Below are 16358 nucleotides of genomic sequence, written 5' to 3' on the forward strand. Positions count from 1 at the left end.
AAGAGATGTTGATATACCGATCAGCACATGCGCGCACATTATACGAAACTGACAGATGCGATGCTGGATGGTCACTGTTGTATGAAACTTTGATATTGACTAACTATACATTGATTCAGATATTTTGTACTGTTCCACTTGTTTCCGGAGATACAAAAGATGATCCATCTGATCAAGATTGTCTACCAGTAGTGAAAGAGTCACTAAGTCAAACTCCTCCTTGACTTGGGGTATCAATTTAAGCCTTTCAATTTTCAGTATTACAGTATTCATTTCCTGAACTGTGTCATAGTCAATTGAAACTTCTGATTTTGAGCATTTTTTGAGGTAACGAATAAGCCTATTGACTGATTTATAGAGAACGTTCAGTGAGGAATGAATGTCGATATAACTATTGTTTAATTTCTTCAGTGAGTTTTTGGTGGATAAGTCTTTTTCTAGCCTGGATTGCTTGAGGATTGTGTCGATAGCAATTTTCTCAGACAGAAGGTTTTTAAATTCATAGGGCAATGGTTTAGAAATGTAATGTTGAATATTGGAATTGACGAGTTGAACCATTGAATCATCCAAGTAATACATCGAGAATGATTTGAACTCTTTTGGATCTGTTACTATCCAATGGACAAAGGACGAAGGCCTATTATCATCTTGGCATACTAGGTTAATAGCGTTCAAGTCATACTGTTGAGTTTCGGTACCGTTTAAAGATTGAACGTGATAGTAACCTACGAATCGAAAGTTGGAATTAATGATAGAAAATTTGAGTAGCATGTCCTGCAAGTACTCTTTATTCAAAAACTGATTATCGATCAATGGTATCACAAAGCTGTTAACAACAGATATTTGGTTGGTGGATTCATCATGTTTACCAAGTAACCCACCGAATATTATGGAATCGTTGTTGCGACCTCGTCTCTGGAACTCGTCGATTATTGTCAATAGTGCAAGAGGATGCACTATGACACTCATTAGTTGAAGCCTATTTGAAATCAGTGACAGGTCCTTGGGAGTATATGGATTCTTGGTGATGGTAGATGCCAGATGGATCAACTATACAAATCGCGAGACAAGGTATGAATCAATTCATTTCAATCGCGACCACCATTATTTTGGGTCCTGATGGGGAAAATTCCAAACTACTGATATGGGCAGGAAAGTGGCTAATAACGATCCGAATGTCGATTCCTTCTTACGAAAGGTACAAGAATTAGATGCCAAGAAGAAGAAAGAAGACAATGAACGAGTTCTCAAATTGGAAGAGGAGGTAGAATCGAAAAGGTCGAAAGTCGGCGATTTGGATGAGCTGAGGAGGTCAAAGTCCAAATCAAACGGCCCTCCTCAAAGACCTCAAAAGCCAGATTCGTTGAGATCAGGGTCAGAAGAAGAGTACAATGATATTCAGCTGATACATCCTATTGCAAGGGATGAAGAGAAACAAAAGATGGACTCGGAGGAAGAAGCTGCCCCTCAATTGCCAAAACGTCCAAAAAATTCCATTCTAGAGTTTCCAGAGAAGAACTCATTTGTAGATTCTTTGCCCAACTTTAATAACAGCAAAGCTCCCAAGGTCATACGAAGTGAGGACGTTTTGAGGAAACCAAAGCGAGATTTTGTTATTAACAAAGGTAACCGGATTGGAAGAGAAGAAGTTACTCATGACGATGGAAAAGATGAAAATCCTCCTGCATTACCACTACGGAGGTCAAACGTGACGATAAATGAGGGAACAAAAGAGAAGCCAAACGCTGCATTAAAACTGGGTACTCAGAAAGACATCAAAACGAAGGAGAATGCCGAAACTGAAAGGAAACCATTGATTCCCTCTAAACCTACAAGTTTGAAGGTTTTGAAGCCAGAAACTACAGTATCTTTGAAAATTTCTACTCCTCCTCCTCCGGCCCCCAAACCAAGAAATCAAAAGAAGGAGCCAGTCATCGAAGAAAATAATGATGATTCAGTGGTGGAAAGTTTGAAAAAACTCTCACCAAAGCCAAAGACCCCAGCCAAACCAAGCTCTTTACAAGTGCCCTCAAAGCCAATAACTACCAAGCCTGCACCTTTGAAACCTACAAAACCCAAAGATTTGGCGAAAGGCCTTGACTCAAATCCACCAGAAGCTGTTGTCAAGGCGAAGGAAATAAAATCCAAGCCTTTAATACTTCCGAAGAAGGCTAGTAAGAGTAACTTTAATCAACCGCAGGAAGATATATTGCAGTCACAATTGCAGAAACTAAGAGAATCCAAGTCTAGTGGTAAGAATCATAATTTCAACGCAGCTCAAGAAACAATATTTAACGCTCAATTGAATGGACTGAGGTCCAGAAAACCAGACCAGAACCAATCTAAGGGATTGTTACCAAAAAGATCAGAAACATTCTCATCTAAGCCTGTTCCTATTCCATTTATGGTAGATCCATCGTCCAGCAAGGTGCTAGAGAAATCCTTGACAAAATCCCGAACCATTGATGGATCCGACGTAGGATTATCACAAGAACATCATCAGAGTCTGTCCCATCCAAACATGACTCGAGCCAAAGGCCCCAAAAGGAGACTTCCTAAGACGCTCAGCAACCCAGAAGCAATCAAACAACCACAACCTACATCCTCTACTACCAGCTTGGGCAAGAAAGTGCCTCCTCCCAAGCCATCCAAGAAGAGAATTGTCTCCAACAGTGAACTATTCCTATAGAAGTTTAATGCATTTTAGATTATATAATCAGGGAGAAACCCCGTAGAGAAGTTCCACGCGGAAATGTTTCCTGAAATCCACCATCGATTTTCGTACAAACACGACACATTTTGTGCTTTCCTTCAAACCAACAATAAATATCAACGGTATCATCGATTCCTTCGCACTGTCGAGCCCAAACCATTTTATTGTGTTGTAGGAGATGTCAAAAGACTCAATAATAGCACAACCAATGGGGACATTAAACTTCAAGGTACTGAGGCGATACAACTCCACGCTTTTGAGGAGTTCAAAACACTTTGCGACCAACCCTAAAACGATACTGGTCGTTTTAGTCGCCTTGTTTTTGATGTTGTTTAACATGATACGACCATTCAATAACAGCCTATATGAGCCTGATTTTGAAAACACCAAGAACACACATTATTACGATTTGGACAACTATAAAGGGAGTGAGGATGGTTGGCAGAGAGGTGAACGCGTGGTCTTTCTGGTACCTTTGAGAGATGCAGCTGCCCACTTGCCTATGTTCTTTAGACACATGAGAAATATGACATATCCTCATCATTTAGTAGATATGGCGTTTTTGGTGTCTGACTCCTCGGACAATACAATGGGAGTCCTTAAGGACAACCTTTTAGAGTTGCAGCATGACCCTGATCCTAAGATCCATTTCGGGGAAATCATAATCTTCGAAAAAGATTTTGGACAAGCTATTGGACAAGGTTTCAGTGACAGACATGGATTTGCAGCCCAGGGCCCTCGTCGTAAGTTGATGGCTCGTGCCCGTAACTGGCTCAGTTCGGTAGCTGTCAAGCCTTACCATTCATGGGTTTATTGGAGAGATGTCGATGTGGAAACTGTTCCCACGACAATCATTGAGGATTTAATGCATCACAATAAAGATGTTATTGTTCCTAATGTATGGAGACCACTACCTGATTGGTTAGGTAATCAACAGCCGTACGACTTGAACTCGTGGCAAGAGAGTGATGGTGGTCTACAACTGGCTTCAACTTTAGACGAGGATGCAGTCATTGTTGAAGGATATGTGGAATATGCTACCTGGCGACCACATTTGGCCTACCTTCGGGACCCCTATGGAGATCCAGAAGCAGAAATGCCATTGGATGGTATTGGTGGTGTTTCCATTTTGAGTAAGGCCAAGGTTTTCAAGAGTGGTAGCAATTTCCCTGCATTTTCATTTGAAAAACATGCTGAAACGGAAGGATTTGGTAAACTATCTAGAAGGATGGGATATGATGTTGTAGGGTTGCCTCATTACGTGGTGTGGCATATCTATGAGCCATCTTCTGACGACTTAAAGCATATGGAATGGATGGCTAAGGAAGAAGAGAGACAGAGGCAAGAAAAAGAGATTCAGGCCGTTTACAAAAAGTATTGGGATCAAGGATTTGAAGACGTGAGCGATGCATGGGCAAAAGAAAGGCACTACATGATGAAGAACACAGATTTTAGAAAACAAAGGAAAATCGAAGTAGACTGGTCGGGTGAAGATGACTACGAACCAGCGGTCAAAGCTAATGCTGTTAAGGATCAGGATCGTGCCGCTAACTTTTATCCTCAGTAATAAATAGTAAAGTTATTTGTCATTTAGGAAGGGTTAATACATATTAATAAAAAAGTTTTATGCCCATTTACCAAGCACACTCATCAGTATCATACCAGCAATAAGAGATAGAAATCCAACGGTTGTGTTCAGCCAGTTGGCGTTGACTAATGCTCCATATATCCAGTCACCGGCCCACATCTCTACCAAACCGGTCCAGATCAAAATACCAGCAGAGAAAGAGTCAAGAGTACCCAACGCAATCAACGTTGAAGAGCTATTACCATTGAATCTACTCAACACGCCAATACCAATTGCCATACCAATAGGAGTAATAAGGGCAAAAGCAAGAGCCATAAGGAGTTTATACCAGAGTGAGACCATATTCAGTTCGGCAATCTTGGTTCCCAAGGCAAAACCCTCAAACATTTGATGGAAAATGATAACGATGAACAGTGTAATAAAGAAAGAATCACCAGCAACTACCAATGTGACACCAAGTAGGATGGAGTGGAAAATAATACCGGCTTCCAACATAATAACGGAAATTTTTCTGCTGAGTGGTGGAACAGGCACGGTTCCACCTCTTTCTAGAGAAGACGAAGAATCACTTAGCTCGTTCTCTTTTGGATTTTCGTCAGTCACTTCGATTTCTTCTTGGGCGTTTTCAGCATCTGCTTTCTTGAGTCTGGCTAGAGCAATTCTTTTAATGAAATATTCTATAGCAAAACAGAGGAAAATACCAGCCATGGTAATTGAGGTACCAGTAGCTTCATAGTCAAGTGGAGCCATACACTCATTAGACCACATCATTTCAGCATGGGTAATTAAATGCACAAATGCGGTCGAAATAATCACACCTGTTCCAAACTGTCTGAAACCTGTGAAGATCACACCAGTCAAGCTGAAATTTAGGAACTTATTTGTTAGGATAGGAAGGTAGACACCTATTGCACTTGTAGCTAGAATGGCAAACAGACATCCGATTCTAAGGGGAATATTGTAATCATGGTCTGGGGCACTACATGCACTAGCTCCGCTTCTGTTGACAGTATTACCGTTTGCATCAACACAGTGTTCCACACCAGCATGGAAATGACATGTAACACCTACAGCACCTCCAAACTCAGCAGCATCCTCCTGTTCATCGCTGCTGGCTTCAGCTCCTAGGGAAACAAATTGGACTTCATCTCCATCCTCTCTCAAACAATAAGTTTCGGCACCGTGAGAGTGACAGCCGGTGTATTCCTCTGGTGCGTTACTAGTTTCCGTAGGGGCAGGAACAATATAACCTTCAGCCTTGTCACCGTTAACGCAGTACTGTGTTTCTTCGTGGAAGTGACAATCTGTAACAGCAGTAGTTTGCCCAGTTGCTGTGGTAGAGGCACTGCCATGGTCATGACCGTCATGCTCATCATGGTCGTGATCGTCATGCTCATCATGGTCGTGATCATCATGACCATCCTCGCTTGCAATATCAACCTCGTAGACTCCTCCAGCATAAGTTGTGGTGGTTGCCACTGTTGCGGCGGCCGTTGTGCCAGCAGGAGCAGTGGTGACGAGACCACCGATTCTGAAGTCGCCTGTACTGGTCACAGTGACTGTAGCACTTTGAGCTACTGCAATAAACACAGTAATCCAAGTTTTCAAATTCATAATGAGAATGGTATATACTTGTTTCTGTAACAACTGAGCATCCTTTTCCTACTTCGTTGAATATATAAGAAACTATAACGTTTTAACTACTACAGTATTTTGCCAAGCCTAAGGTTATTCCTCTTCATCTTCCTAATTTGAGAAAAATTCATTAAACTGGCAGGAAAAAAGAAACTGAAAAATAGGAACAATGCAATTCAGGCCGTTAGGCAGGGTTCCCGGGCCAACCTTCTTCAGGAAGAGAGTACTCCTTCAAAAATACCGTCCTTGATGGACCGATGCCTCGACGTCAAAACCATCAGGGTTGCGAAGCCGTCGATCTCATGCAGGAGCCGCACGCTTCATGCAACTTCTCAGGGTCCAAGTTTGGCGATGCCATTGAACAACAATTAATCGTACATGTTCATACCCACCCTAGTGGTTGTTCATTAACTTTTCCCTAAATTGGTTCGAAACGAGTGAAAAGTTTGAAAAATTATATATAAAGAATGAATTTCAAGAGTCTGAGATCACCAAAACCACCATACCAAGAATACATTACAGCTGAATAATTAAAAAATGCGATTCATTAACTTGACTATTACAAGTTTACTTGCACTGGCTTCCAGAACAACAGCTGAAGATGTCACCGTCACACAATTGGTTTCTAGCCCAACCTCTGCGTCTGAAGCAGGGGACTGGTCTGCTAATTGGGTTAAGGGGTTTCCAATACATTCTTCCTGTAACCAGACTAAGTTCAACCAACTGTCCCTGGGTCTAGAAGAGGCTCAGATCATGGCCGCTCATGCCAGAGATCACACCTTGAGATATGGTAACGAGTCTGAGTTCTTCACTCAATACTTCGGTAATGCTAGTACCGCAGAAGTCATCGGATGGTTCTCAGTGGTCGTTGATGCCGACAAATCCAACCTGCTATTCAGATGCGATGACATCGACGGAAACTGTAAATTTGATGGCTGGGCCGGTCACTGGAGAGGTGAAAATGGATCCGACGAAACTGTCATTTGTGATCTTTCCTTCCAGACCAGGAAGTTCCTTGCTCAAATGTGCTCCAACGGTTATAACGTTGCCAACTATCCAAACAACCTCTACTGGGCTTCTGACTTGCTCCACAGACTCTATCACACTACCACCATTGGTCAATTGACAGTCGATCACTACGCTGATACGTATGAAGAATGCTTAGAATTGGCTATTGAGAGTCCAGATGAAGCAGTTAGAAACACCGCTTCCCTAAGATTTTATGCTCTAGATGTGTATGCATACGACATCGCCGTCCCAGGCGAGGGATGCAGTGGAGAAATTGGTGAGGATGATGAAGAGTCTACATCTTCTGGTAGTGCTACCGTCACTACAACGTCTACTTCTGCTGGAACAGAGTGCCACACACACTCAGATGGCGAAGTCCACTGTGCTTAAGCTAAATCATTTCATTTTTCCACCACTCATTATAGAAGAATATTATCCGCCTATCTATTCTGGTGCTGGAGAATTCTTTTCCGACTCGTCACTTACTTCGTCTATAGTTGACTCAATTAGGTCATTATCTTTATCCTTCCCTATTTCTTTCTGTTTTTTCTTGATTTTAGCTTTGTCGGTAGCTTCTTTCCCTCTGTCTTTTTTGAGGAACCCTAATCTTCTGCTAAATTTGGAACTGTTTGTTCCAGATACAGCAGAACTGGATGATATGCTTGCATCGCTGGTATTTAAGCCGTTTCCTGTGGTTTCTTGTGAATTCTGCGATACCTTGGAGTCACTACTGGTTGTGACTGTAGAATTTCTCCGAGAAATTTTTGAAAAAAACTTGGATGATTTAGATGGACCGTGATTGTTTCCATGATGGTTATCGTCCAAATGATCATTCTCCAATTTTGAAGGGGATGAACTAAGAGAAAACATTCGTTTCTTGAAAGCTATAGGCGAACCTCCAGATTCTTGCTTGGATTTTTTTTCCAAGGCACTCTCTCCTAATGAATTCTCGTTTGAGTGTTGCCCGTCTAAATCTGATGTAATGTGGCTAAGAGACAGAAATAAATCGTCATTTTCATAGTTCAAGTTTTTAATGTCAATTTGAGGCAGACTGATTGGAATTAGGCTTTCCGATGGACTTCTATATTCAGGGGTATCGTTTTGCTGAGGAGTCATAAATCCGCCATAGTTATTATTAGACCAACTGCCAACCCTAAACTCTCCAGTCTGTGTGCCAGTATTGTTAGGATTATTATTGCTCCAAATTGAGCTACCTAAACTGCCGCTTCTAGTCCTGTTGTTAATAGTATTAGTGTTTTGACTATTTCGTTTGATAATTCCAAAAAATTTGGAAGATGTAGCAGTATGATTTGCATTGTAATCTGAGTCCGCATTAAGAGTCATAGAAATATTGTTGTTGGCTGCTGCTGCCTTCTTCCCAAAATTGAAAACGTTGCTAAGCCTTTTGGGTGAAAAGGTGGATAGCTGTTCATCTAAATGTTGGGGTTCCACTAATGAAGCATGAGATAAAGGAGGGGACTTCTGGAAAAAAAAAGACGCTCCATCACCACTAGGACTTCTTTCATGCAATGAATTGAATTCAAAAGGAGAATTAAAAGATTTTTCGCCAGCCTGCGCCGTGTTCTCAAAAGATGAAGTTTCGTATGAAGGGTCCTTTAAAACAGGTGTGGAGGGGGTATCTAAAAAGACCTCGTTTCTGATATCGACTGTGTTTGACCCCAAATTGTTCAGGATTAGCTCCTCGCTTTCAATTAAAGACTGAGGTAATAGCATTTCAACATTGGGTGACAAATCCTCAACATTATCTTCAGCCTCAAAATATGCAGGCTGAAAACTGCTATTCGATGCTTCCATTTGAATAGGAAATAAGGAAACACTGGGCCTATTTGATTCCAGCGACGGAAAAGATTCCCCCACATTGGTTTGGCCACGCGGCAGCGTGAGAACATTTCGTTCACCAGCCAAAAGCTCTTGAAGGGTTTGGTTATCTGATAACAAAGATTGGTACTGAACTTTAATGCTGTGCAATTTTTGAAGCTCCATTTGTTCGGAAGATCTCCAATTGGAATCAGCTGCGGCATCCAGCGATTGTTGAGTTTCAAGTAAGTTTCCCCATTCTGCTTTGATCTGTTTAAGGCGAGTTAATAGTGAAATTCCATCCTTTTTGAGAAGCCCATTTTGCGAGTCTGCATCTCTATTTAGGGAACTCAAAATGGAAGTGATTTCGGCTTTGAGACTTTCTCTCTCCATTTTATAGTCAATATTCCCTTGCAATTCTGAATCCAAAACCTCAATTTCTAATTTGGCGGCCTTAATGTCGGCCTTCTTGCCATCTATTTTCTGATCTAATTCTCTCAGTATTTTCTTTTCATTAGACTTAAGTTCTTCACAGCGTGACTGGCTTGTTTTCAAGTTATTTTTCCAATTTTCAATTTCATCTTTCATTTTCTGCATTGATTTGGTTTTTTCATCAAACAGATACTGGTTATTCATGATCTTGGTGACTATATCTTTCTTACTTTCTTCAAGAGCATTCAGTTCCGCCCTTACGCTATTTCTATTCAAATCCTCCATTTTCTTACGTTTCCTGAGATCCTCTCTGCTTGATAACAAAATAATTTCCTTTTCTTCAAAGTCTTTGGCACATTGAGTTTGCTGAAACAGTAAAGATCTCAGATCTTCTTGGCCAGCTTCTAAAAGATATCTAAGTTCTTCGATATCCGTGATCTGGTCAACATCGTCACGAACTTTAGCTTCTGAGATGGGCATACCACTGTAAATGTTTGTTCTGTTTTGCCTAAATGTGGAATGAACTTTCAAGCTTTCTGCATCCTTCTTAGGAGCTAAAAAGTGCAACAAGTCGTCAGCGTCATCGATTTTTTGATATGGTGTCTCAATCGTTTTGACAAATACTGGAGAAGATCGAGATCTGAAATTAAGTATGCTAAAGGCAATCAAATCCAGTTGATATCTCGTCCCTGGCTTCAGATTGCTTAACTTGCACATATTTACTGCTGATTCCAAGGTGGTCACAAGTTCTCCATTAACGTACAGTTGGTAGAAACTGACAGCCTTGGGCGAAGTATTGACGATTAATCGGGGACCTCCTTCCCTGTGCTCAATTTCATCTCCATCTCCAACCTTGGAACAACTGCTCGATGTACTATGTTTGTTTTCCCAGTGTATTATTATGGAATTTTGGGTAATCCGATCGGTGGATAATATCGGGACTTTAGGAACAAAAACATTCAAAGACCGGATTCCTTTATCAATTGGAAGATTGATGAGCTTTAAAGCTCTAGTGAGGAGCCATATGATACTGAGTATCAGTATTACATAGCTCGTCCACATACTTTGGAGAACGAATAATCCAGTTATTGGCAATAGCTGATCACAGGAATTAGTCTAAAGAGAAGTTTCGTAAACGAGAAGCTTAAAATATTCGCGCTTCTTAGTATACGTGAGACATGAAATATTCTCACACGGACTTAAACGAGATATAATGGAGTGTCAAGTAGAAAGGGTTTTTCATCGAAACCCCTGAAGGTTCCTAGGGCTGCTGAAAATAAAGGTTGCGGTTTACTTGTATAGGGTGTCCTTAGTCTAACGAAGGTCGAAGGACAGTGATTTAGTCGTCCAGTCAGTTTAGCTGTAATAGAATAAGTTTATCTTCTAACAATTCTTATCTATGAAAAATAACAGAAGGAATCTAATCAAATGTGATATCCTGATAAATAAGGTAGGAAATATGGATACTAGGGATCAGTTGATCACAAAAATCTCGTGATCGTCTATTTGTAGCCCATTAGATCACGAACTTCTTACCAGCCTTCGATGAAAAGTCTTTAAAAATCGAAGCTAAAAGACCAAGAACTAGAACAGCAATGGAAACCATCTGTGCTCCCCATAATCCTGCTTTATAACTGCTATGAACGAAGACAGCTATGTTCTCTGGAAGATGTCTGACGTAAGTCAATGATTTAGAAGACTGCTCAATTATGTCTGCTATTTGAGAATCAGTCAAGTCCAAGTCCTTCTTATGTTCAGCTAGTACGTGCCATAGCTTGAATTTAACCAAGTGGGCAACCACTACCGATGCTCCAGCCATTCCCCAAACTTGTCCAACACCTCTTGCGAGTAAAAGGGTCGTAGTCGATGATGCTTGAAGACTATTGGGGAAAAGGAAAATGTATAGGAATAATGACGCAGGGTATGCAATTCCAAGACCTATGTTGTTTGGTATGATAATAAAGTTGACGTACTTCTTGAGACTAGGGGTGATCAGGGAATTCAAAAATGTACCCAAAATGAGAATCACAAATCCCAACTTGATCAGCCAATTCAAATGATTCACATTCTTGTTCATCACGTATCCCGTGATTAATGCGCCAACAGATGTAAAGAAGGAGGGGATAGCCAGACGAAGACCAGCTTTTGTGGCAGAATCATTCAATACTAATTGGAACAAAAGTGGTAACACATAAATGTTGGCAAAGTTGGCAAATCCAACGATGAATCCAAAGTTCAATGTCAACAACTGGGGTAGTTTGTTAACAGTTTCCCAAGGTATTAATTTGATGGTGCTTGGGTCATTCTTGCTCAAATCGTAGATGAAATAGAAAAGCAGAAGAGAGCTGGAAATTAAAAAAAATAAGAAAAAACGTAATGACCTGGAGTATAGTGCTATCAATTGCAGACTGAGACCAACAACCAACAGAACAGACCCTTTGATATCAACTGAACTTAATTTGAGTCCACTGAGATGATGTGGAGGGTTGCTAACGTAAAGGTACGTAAGAACCAATGACAAAAGGGACATGGGCAACAAAATGATGAAGCACCATCTCCAACCTATGGTGTCGCAAATTAGTCCTCCCAATGAGGCCCCAATAATAGATCCGACACCAAGCATAATGTTCTGGAAACTCTGAAACAAACCTCTCTTTTTTCTTGGAATGACATCAGAGTTGATGATAGTCGACATTGAGATGATTCCAGCCCCACCAATTCCAGTGATGGCTCTGAATAAAAACAGGGAGTAAATGTCACGAGCCAAACCACAGAACAAACTTCCCACAGAGAAAACCCCGATAGCAAAGAAAGACATGAACCTTCTTCCCAAAACGTCTGAAAGTGATCCATAAAGTGGCTGGAAAGATGTGCTGGTGATCAGATAAGCGATAGTAATAATCGAACCAATATTCACCGCATCAAACTCGTTACTAATAATCGCATACGTGGATGATGTCACAGTTCCTTCAAAACTTCCCACAAACACATTAGTGAACAGCGCAAGTTCAATCTTGAAGATATTGGGTATATCCCAGATAGAAATGTCCTCATCTACTGCGTCGACGGGTTGGATGGGAAACTGAACCTGGGAATCTTTATCCACCTCGCTATCAGAGGTAGATTGAACAACTGTAGTGGTGATCAAAGGAGTTGTTTCTAACGATTTTACACTCATTTGATTTGTTAGTGAAGGAAAACCACACGTCCAACCTGCCAGTTAAATGAGAAAAAAATTTGAAAGTTTATGCATCACTTGATGGCCCGATCACGATCCGATTCAAAGTCCTAACTAGGGTCCCTCAATCTTAGGAGATGTAATTGTTGATATGATATTGGTATCTTGCACGTGACTGTGGCGGGGTGGACTATGTTAATTGCGGAGTGGAGAAGTAAAAATGGATAAGAGAAAAAAAAAAAAAAACGGACCGTGGACATCTGACATTTGACATCCTTGAACCACCAAGTTCGAGATCTTTTCAACATCTCGATTTCATTCATTTCTCGTCTCTTCAGTATATTGGTCAAAGCATGGTGGTTCATATCCTGGGAAAAGGTTTCAAAGGAAAGACCTTGATAGACGTAAGTAAAGATTTTACAGTCTCCTGTATTTTAAGGGTCGATGAATGCTAACAACACAAAAATCAGATAGGTCTTTCTTCCAAGTTTTACGGAGTTGGGTTGCAGACTGCTCAAAGATTATGCTCTAAATTGGGCTTCTATCCTTCCATGAGAATGCATCAGCTTAATGAGCAACAAGTGATGGCAATAACGAAAGAGCTATCCGACTTGACTATTGAAGGCAAATTGCGTAGTGTCGTACGAGAAAATATACAGTTGAAGAGAACTATCGGATCGTACGCCGGTTTGAGACATGCCATGGGTCTTCCAGTGAGAGGTCAACGTACAAAGACAAATGCAAAGACCGCCAAGAAACTCAACAAACTCAACAGATGGGGTTAACTCGTATAGCTAGACACACATCCATGTATATATATATAACCAGAACAGAAACTGATCGTGTATCTCCTAAATGTGTTTTGTATGAAGTGTATCGCGGAAGCTCGTTTGTCCCTTTTACCTAATTCGAAACAACACCCTGAAACAATTGACAGCAAGGTAGAACATACGCCAAAGAGTTATGCCATATAGCAATCCTCAAGCTTCAACTGCAAGTCTCGAAGGTGAAGCTCTTTCACTAATTGATAGTGAAGGCAATAGCCGTAGACGCGGATCTTCTTTGGGGTTCGCAAGTGGCTTGATCTCAAATTTATCTAATTTGATCAGACCTGTTCCCATCAGCTCCTCTCAACCAATGGACAGTTCGCCAACTATGGTTCGCCCTATTTCACAAGATGAAGCAGCTGTTAGTGCCTCAGAAGTTGAACTTTTGGGGCTACTTCAGTTAAATTCCTCCTCTAGCCAACAGCCACTACCCCAGCCAGAGCCTGAGTCTAAGAAACTTCATTCGATCAGATTAACACCTTTTGTTGATCACACCACAACAGCCCCCGCACTATATTTTGGTTCTGTAATTAGAAAAATCAAGCCAAATCATCAAATATCCATAGGAAGATACACAGAGAAGTCAAGAGATGCAGCCCATGCTCCACAAGGGTCAAGTGCCAGCGTGGTTTTCAAATCGAAAGTTGTCAGCAGATCTCATGCCCAGTTCACAGTCGATTCGTCTGGCAATTGGTATATCAAAGATTTAAAGAGTTCCTCTGGTACGTTTTTGAATAATCAGCGACTAGCACCAGCTAATACCGAATCTCCTTTATTCAGGTTACAAGATGGTGACATCTTACAGCTTGGTATCGATTTTCGTGGGGGCACCGAGGAAACGTTTAGGTGTGTCAAGATGAGAGTAGAACTCAATAAGTCATGGTCCCGTAGGGCTGCAAAGTTTTCCAAAGAGTCATACAGACGTCTCCAGCAACTTTCGGCTCCGGGCAGGTCCACGCCAGAGGATGGTGGTGTGGAACCCATGGAGTGTGCGATTTGCCTACTTACTTTGGAACCATGTCAAGCTATTTTTACTAGTCCTTGCTCCCATTCATGGCATTATAAATGCATTAGGCGGATGATTGTTACAAGTTACCCTCAGTTCATGTGTCCCAACTGTAGATCGGTATGCGATCTTGAAGCTGAAGCTGAAGAGGCTGAAAATGACAGTGATCTACCAGATTTAGATAATAAGGATGACAATTAGGAAAAGCGAGCTAGTATGTCTCTTTTTCTTTACTTACTCTTCATCAATTACACGCAGCAAAAGGTCTTGCAGTTGCTTTCGACCATTTGGATCATCCCAAGGGCGATGGTTCCCCTTGGTTATAACCCATTCGATAGGCTTGCTGGATATCTTGGTCAGTTCTCTCTGCCAACGTCCCCAGTTTACAGATTTTTTGATCATAACGTCTGAACTGGCGACTGCTATCGGGATCCCATTGGTCTCTAAGAGACTATTGGTGACTTCGTGGTAGCTAATCAGTGAGCTACTAATTTGTTCCTGTAGCTTAAATCTCCAGAACTTATCGTTAACTGTGATATCTTTGCCAAAAATACGATCCTCTGGGCCGTGACGGTGTACCAAAAATCGTCGCAGTCGCTTCAAACTGAATGGTGCATAAATTCCTTTCCACCAAAAATAAAGACCGGTTTTGGCGTTCATTCTTCTTATTCCGGTGGTTTTGTGCAAATCTTCAAGCTTAGTCTTGCCGTTTTTCTCTCTGTCGTTTGCAAAAGGGTTAGGTTTCAACAGACTCTGTGACCATGCCTCCACTAAGACCATCGAATGTACCTGTGACGCATGCCTGGACGCAAATATTCTTGAATAAAGACCGCCAATATCATAACCAACTAGTACAAATGGACCATAAATTTTTTCTTTGCTTAATGCCTCGTACAATAAGTCAGCAACAATGCCCAGAGATACTGGCGAAGGGAACGAATTTGAGAATGCCGTTCCCGGATGATCATAAACACAATATCTCTGAACTTTATCTAGGTGAAATAATTCTTCAACCCACTCAGAAGCTTCTTCAGATGAAACGAACTGGCCTCCGTCTACTAAGATGATAGGTTGTTCGTCTTTAGAAGAACTGATTGAAACGTCTCCAAACATTAATTCCTCTGGGGTAAAACTTTTGTTGGAATAGACATCACCAAAACAAGCCAAGTGCAACTCTAGCTGTGAGTCTCCGACTGGAATGAGTTTCCCCCAGGGTTTAGTTTTGAAGTCGTAGGCTTGAAACCAAAAATTAAGGGAAAGCAGTAGCACTAGCACAAATGTTATCAAGCGAAGAGTAACTCGCGTTGCTACTGCAAAAAACTCATATACTGTCTTTCTGCTTTCCACTCGTCCTGTAAGTCTAATTTCCTCGTGATTCTTGGCCTCTTCTACCAAATAATCTGAAACTGCACCAAATGAGAGGCTTGCTACTAGCCATAGCATGGTTGCAAACCCCAACCCGCCTCGGTCATGTAAGAACCGTCTATACAATAGCATGATAAGCAGATCAAGTGTGACAATTCCAGCGATAGCCATGTCCAAACTTCTTTCCAACTTCGATGGGATAGTAAAGAAACACAGAGTACTGGCATTGGCAAACAAACTCAGCAATATAAGATCAATTTCTATGAATCCTCTACCCCTGTTATCAAATCCTGGTACTGAAACGAAGTCACTGATCAACAATAATACAAGCCATACTAAAGACACGTTGATAATAGCACCGAGGATGAACCTGCAAATCCTGACGTTTCTGACGTTCAATGGCGATACACTTGGATCATCTGGGGACAGAAGAGGTCTCCTTTCCTCTCTGTCGGGAGGTAAGCTCTTCGGGGTCGTCTCTGGTATAGTCTGATAGTTGCTAGAGCTGGTCGGCTGCTGCAATGGATCATGCTCGGAATTGACAGAGTTTTTTGTACTTATGGACATTGAAGAACAAATATAACCCGAGAAGCAATCTTGATTGTTAGAGCGATGATAATTGCTCTCTAGAGCACCTCATGTACCCATACCCCAGAAAAATAATAATTTGGCGGGTGCACGAGTATTTTTTGGTGTTTGTTTCATCTACTGGAACGTAGTTAAAAAAATTTGGAATAAGCCCGGTCAGGATATACACCTCCTGGCAACTCATATATTCAAGAGCAGAC

General features: G+C 41.3%; 10 protein-coding genes across 10 annotated transcripts; 5 read left to right on the top strand and 5 right to left on the bottom strand.

Moving 5' to 3' along the window:
- Positions 1-99: 99 nt before the first annotated feature.
- On the bottom strand, positions 100-969 carry PAS_chr3_0513 (Hypothetical protein; the record flags this gene model as incomplete). Its single annotated transcript, XM_002492696.1, has 1 exon — positions 100-969. The coding sequence occupies one exon, from the start codon at positions 967-969 to the stop codon at positions 100-102; it is 870 nt and encodes a 289-aa protein (XP_002492741.1).
- A 175-nt stretch (positions 970-1144) lies between these two features.
- PAS_chr3_0514 (Hypothetical protein) lies at positions 1145-2689 on the top strand (the record flags this gene model as incomplete). The annotated part of the gene is made up of 1 exon (XM_002492697.1): positions 1145-2689. One exon carries the CDS (start codon positions 1145-1147, stop codon positions 2687-2689), a length of 1545 nt encoding a protein of 514 aa, XP_002492742.1.
- A 202-nt stretch (positions 2690-2891) lies between these two features.
- PAS_chr3_0515 (Subunit of the alpha-1,6 mannosyltransferase complex) lies at positions 2892-4280 on the top strand (the record flags this gene model as incomplete). Its single annotated transcript, XM_002492698.1, has 1 exon — positions 2892-4280. One exon carries the CDS (start codon positions 2892-2894, stop codon positions 4278-4280), a length of 1389 nt encoding a protein of 462 aa, XP_002492743.1.
- A 57-nt stretch (positions 4281-4337) lies between these two features.
- PAS_chr3_0516 (High-affinity zinc transporter of the plasma membrane) lies at positions 4338-5915 on the bottom strand (the record flags this gene model as incomplete). The annotated part of the gene is made up of 1 exon (XM_002492699.1): positions 4338-5915. The coding sequence occupies one exon, from the start codon at positions 5913-5915 to the stop codon at positions 4338-4340; it is 1578 nt and encodes a 525-aa protein (XP_002492744.1).
- A 558-nt stretch (positions 5916-6473) lies between these two features.
- Positions 6474-7334, top strand: PAS_chr3_0517 (Putative GPI-anchored protein; the record flags this gene model as incomplete). Its single annotated transcript, XM_002492700.1, has 1 exon — positions 6474-7334. The coding sequence occupies one exon, from the start codon at positions 6474-6476 to the stop codon at positions 7332-7334; it is 861 nt and encodes a 286-aa protein (XP_002492745.1).
- Positions 7335-7388: 54 nt separating this feature from the next.
- PAS_chr3_0518 (putative cytoskeleton protein) lies at positions 7389-10256 on the bottom strand (the record flags this gene model as incomplete). Its single annotated transcript, XM_002492701.1, has 1 exon — positions 7389-10256. The coding sequence occupies one exon, from the start codon at positions 10254-10256 to the stop codon at positions 7389-7391; it is 2868 nt and encodes a 955-aa protein (XP_002492746.1).
- Positions 10257-10710: 454 nt separating this feature from the next.
- PAS_chr3_0519 (Permease of basic amino acids in the vacuolar membrane) lies at positions 10711-12372 on the bottom strand (the record flags this gene model as incomplete). Its single annotated transcript, XM_002492702.1, has 1 exon — positions 10711-12372. The coding sequence occupies one exon, from the start codon at positions 12370-12372 to the stop codon at positions 10711-10713; it is 1662 nt and encodes a 553-aa protein (XP_002492747.1).
- A 353-nt stretch (positions 12373-12725) lies between these two features.
- PAS_chr3_0520 (putative mitochondrial 37S ribosomal protein SWS2) lies at positions 12726-13157 on the top strand (the record flags this gene model as incomplete). The annotated part of the gene is made up of 2 exons (XM_002492703.1): positions 12726-12776; positions 12843-13157. The coding sequence occupies 2 exons, from the start codon at positions 12726-12728 to the stop codon at positions 13155-13157; spliced, it is 366 nt and encodes a 121-aa protein (XP_002492748.1).
- A 178-nt stretch (positions 13158-13335) lies between these two features.
- PAS_chr3_0521 (Protein involved in ubiquitin ligation) lies at positions 13336-14406 on the top strand (the record flags this gene model as incomplete). The annotated part of the gene is made up of 1 exon (XM_002492704.1): positions 13336-14406. One exon carries the CDS (start codon positions 13336-13338, stop codon positions 14404-14406), a length of 1071 nt encoding a protein of 356 aa, XP_002492749.1.
- Positions 14407-14439: 33 nt separating this feature from the next.
- On the bottom strand, positions 14440-16137 carry PAS_chr3_0522 (uncharacterized protein; the record flags this gene model as incomplete). The annotated part of the gene is made up of 1 exon (XM_002492705.1): positions 14440-16137. One exon carries the CDS (start codon positions 16135-16137, stop codon positions 14440-14442), a length of 1698 nt encoding a protein of 565 aa, XP_002492750.1.
- Positions 16138-16358: the final 221 nt, after the last annotated feature.

This window comes from Komagataella phaffii, chromosome 3 (genome assembly GCF_000027005.1).
Source record: "Komagataella phaffii GS115 chromosome 3, complete sequence".
In the NCBI taxonomy this organism is placed as follows: Eukaryota; Fungi; Ascomycota; class Pichiomycetes; order Pichiales; family Pichiaceae; genus Komagataella; species Komagataella phaffii.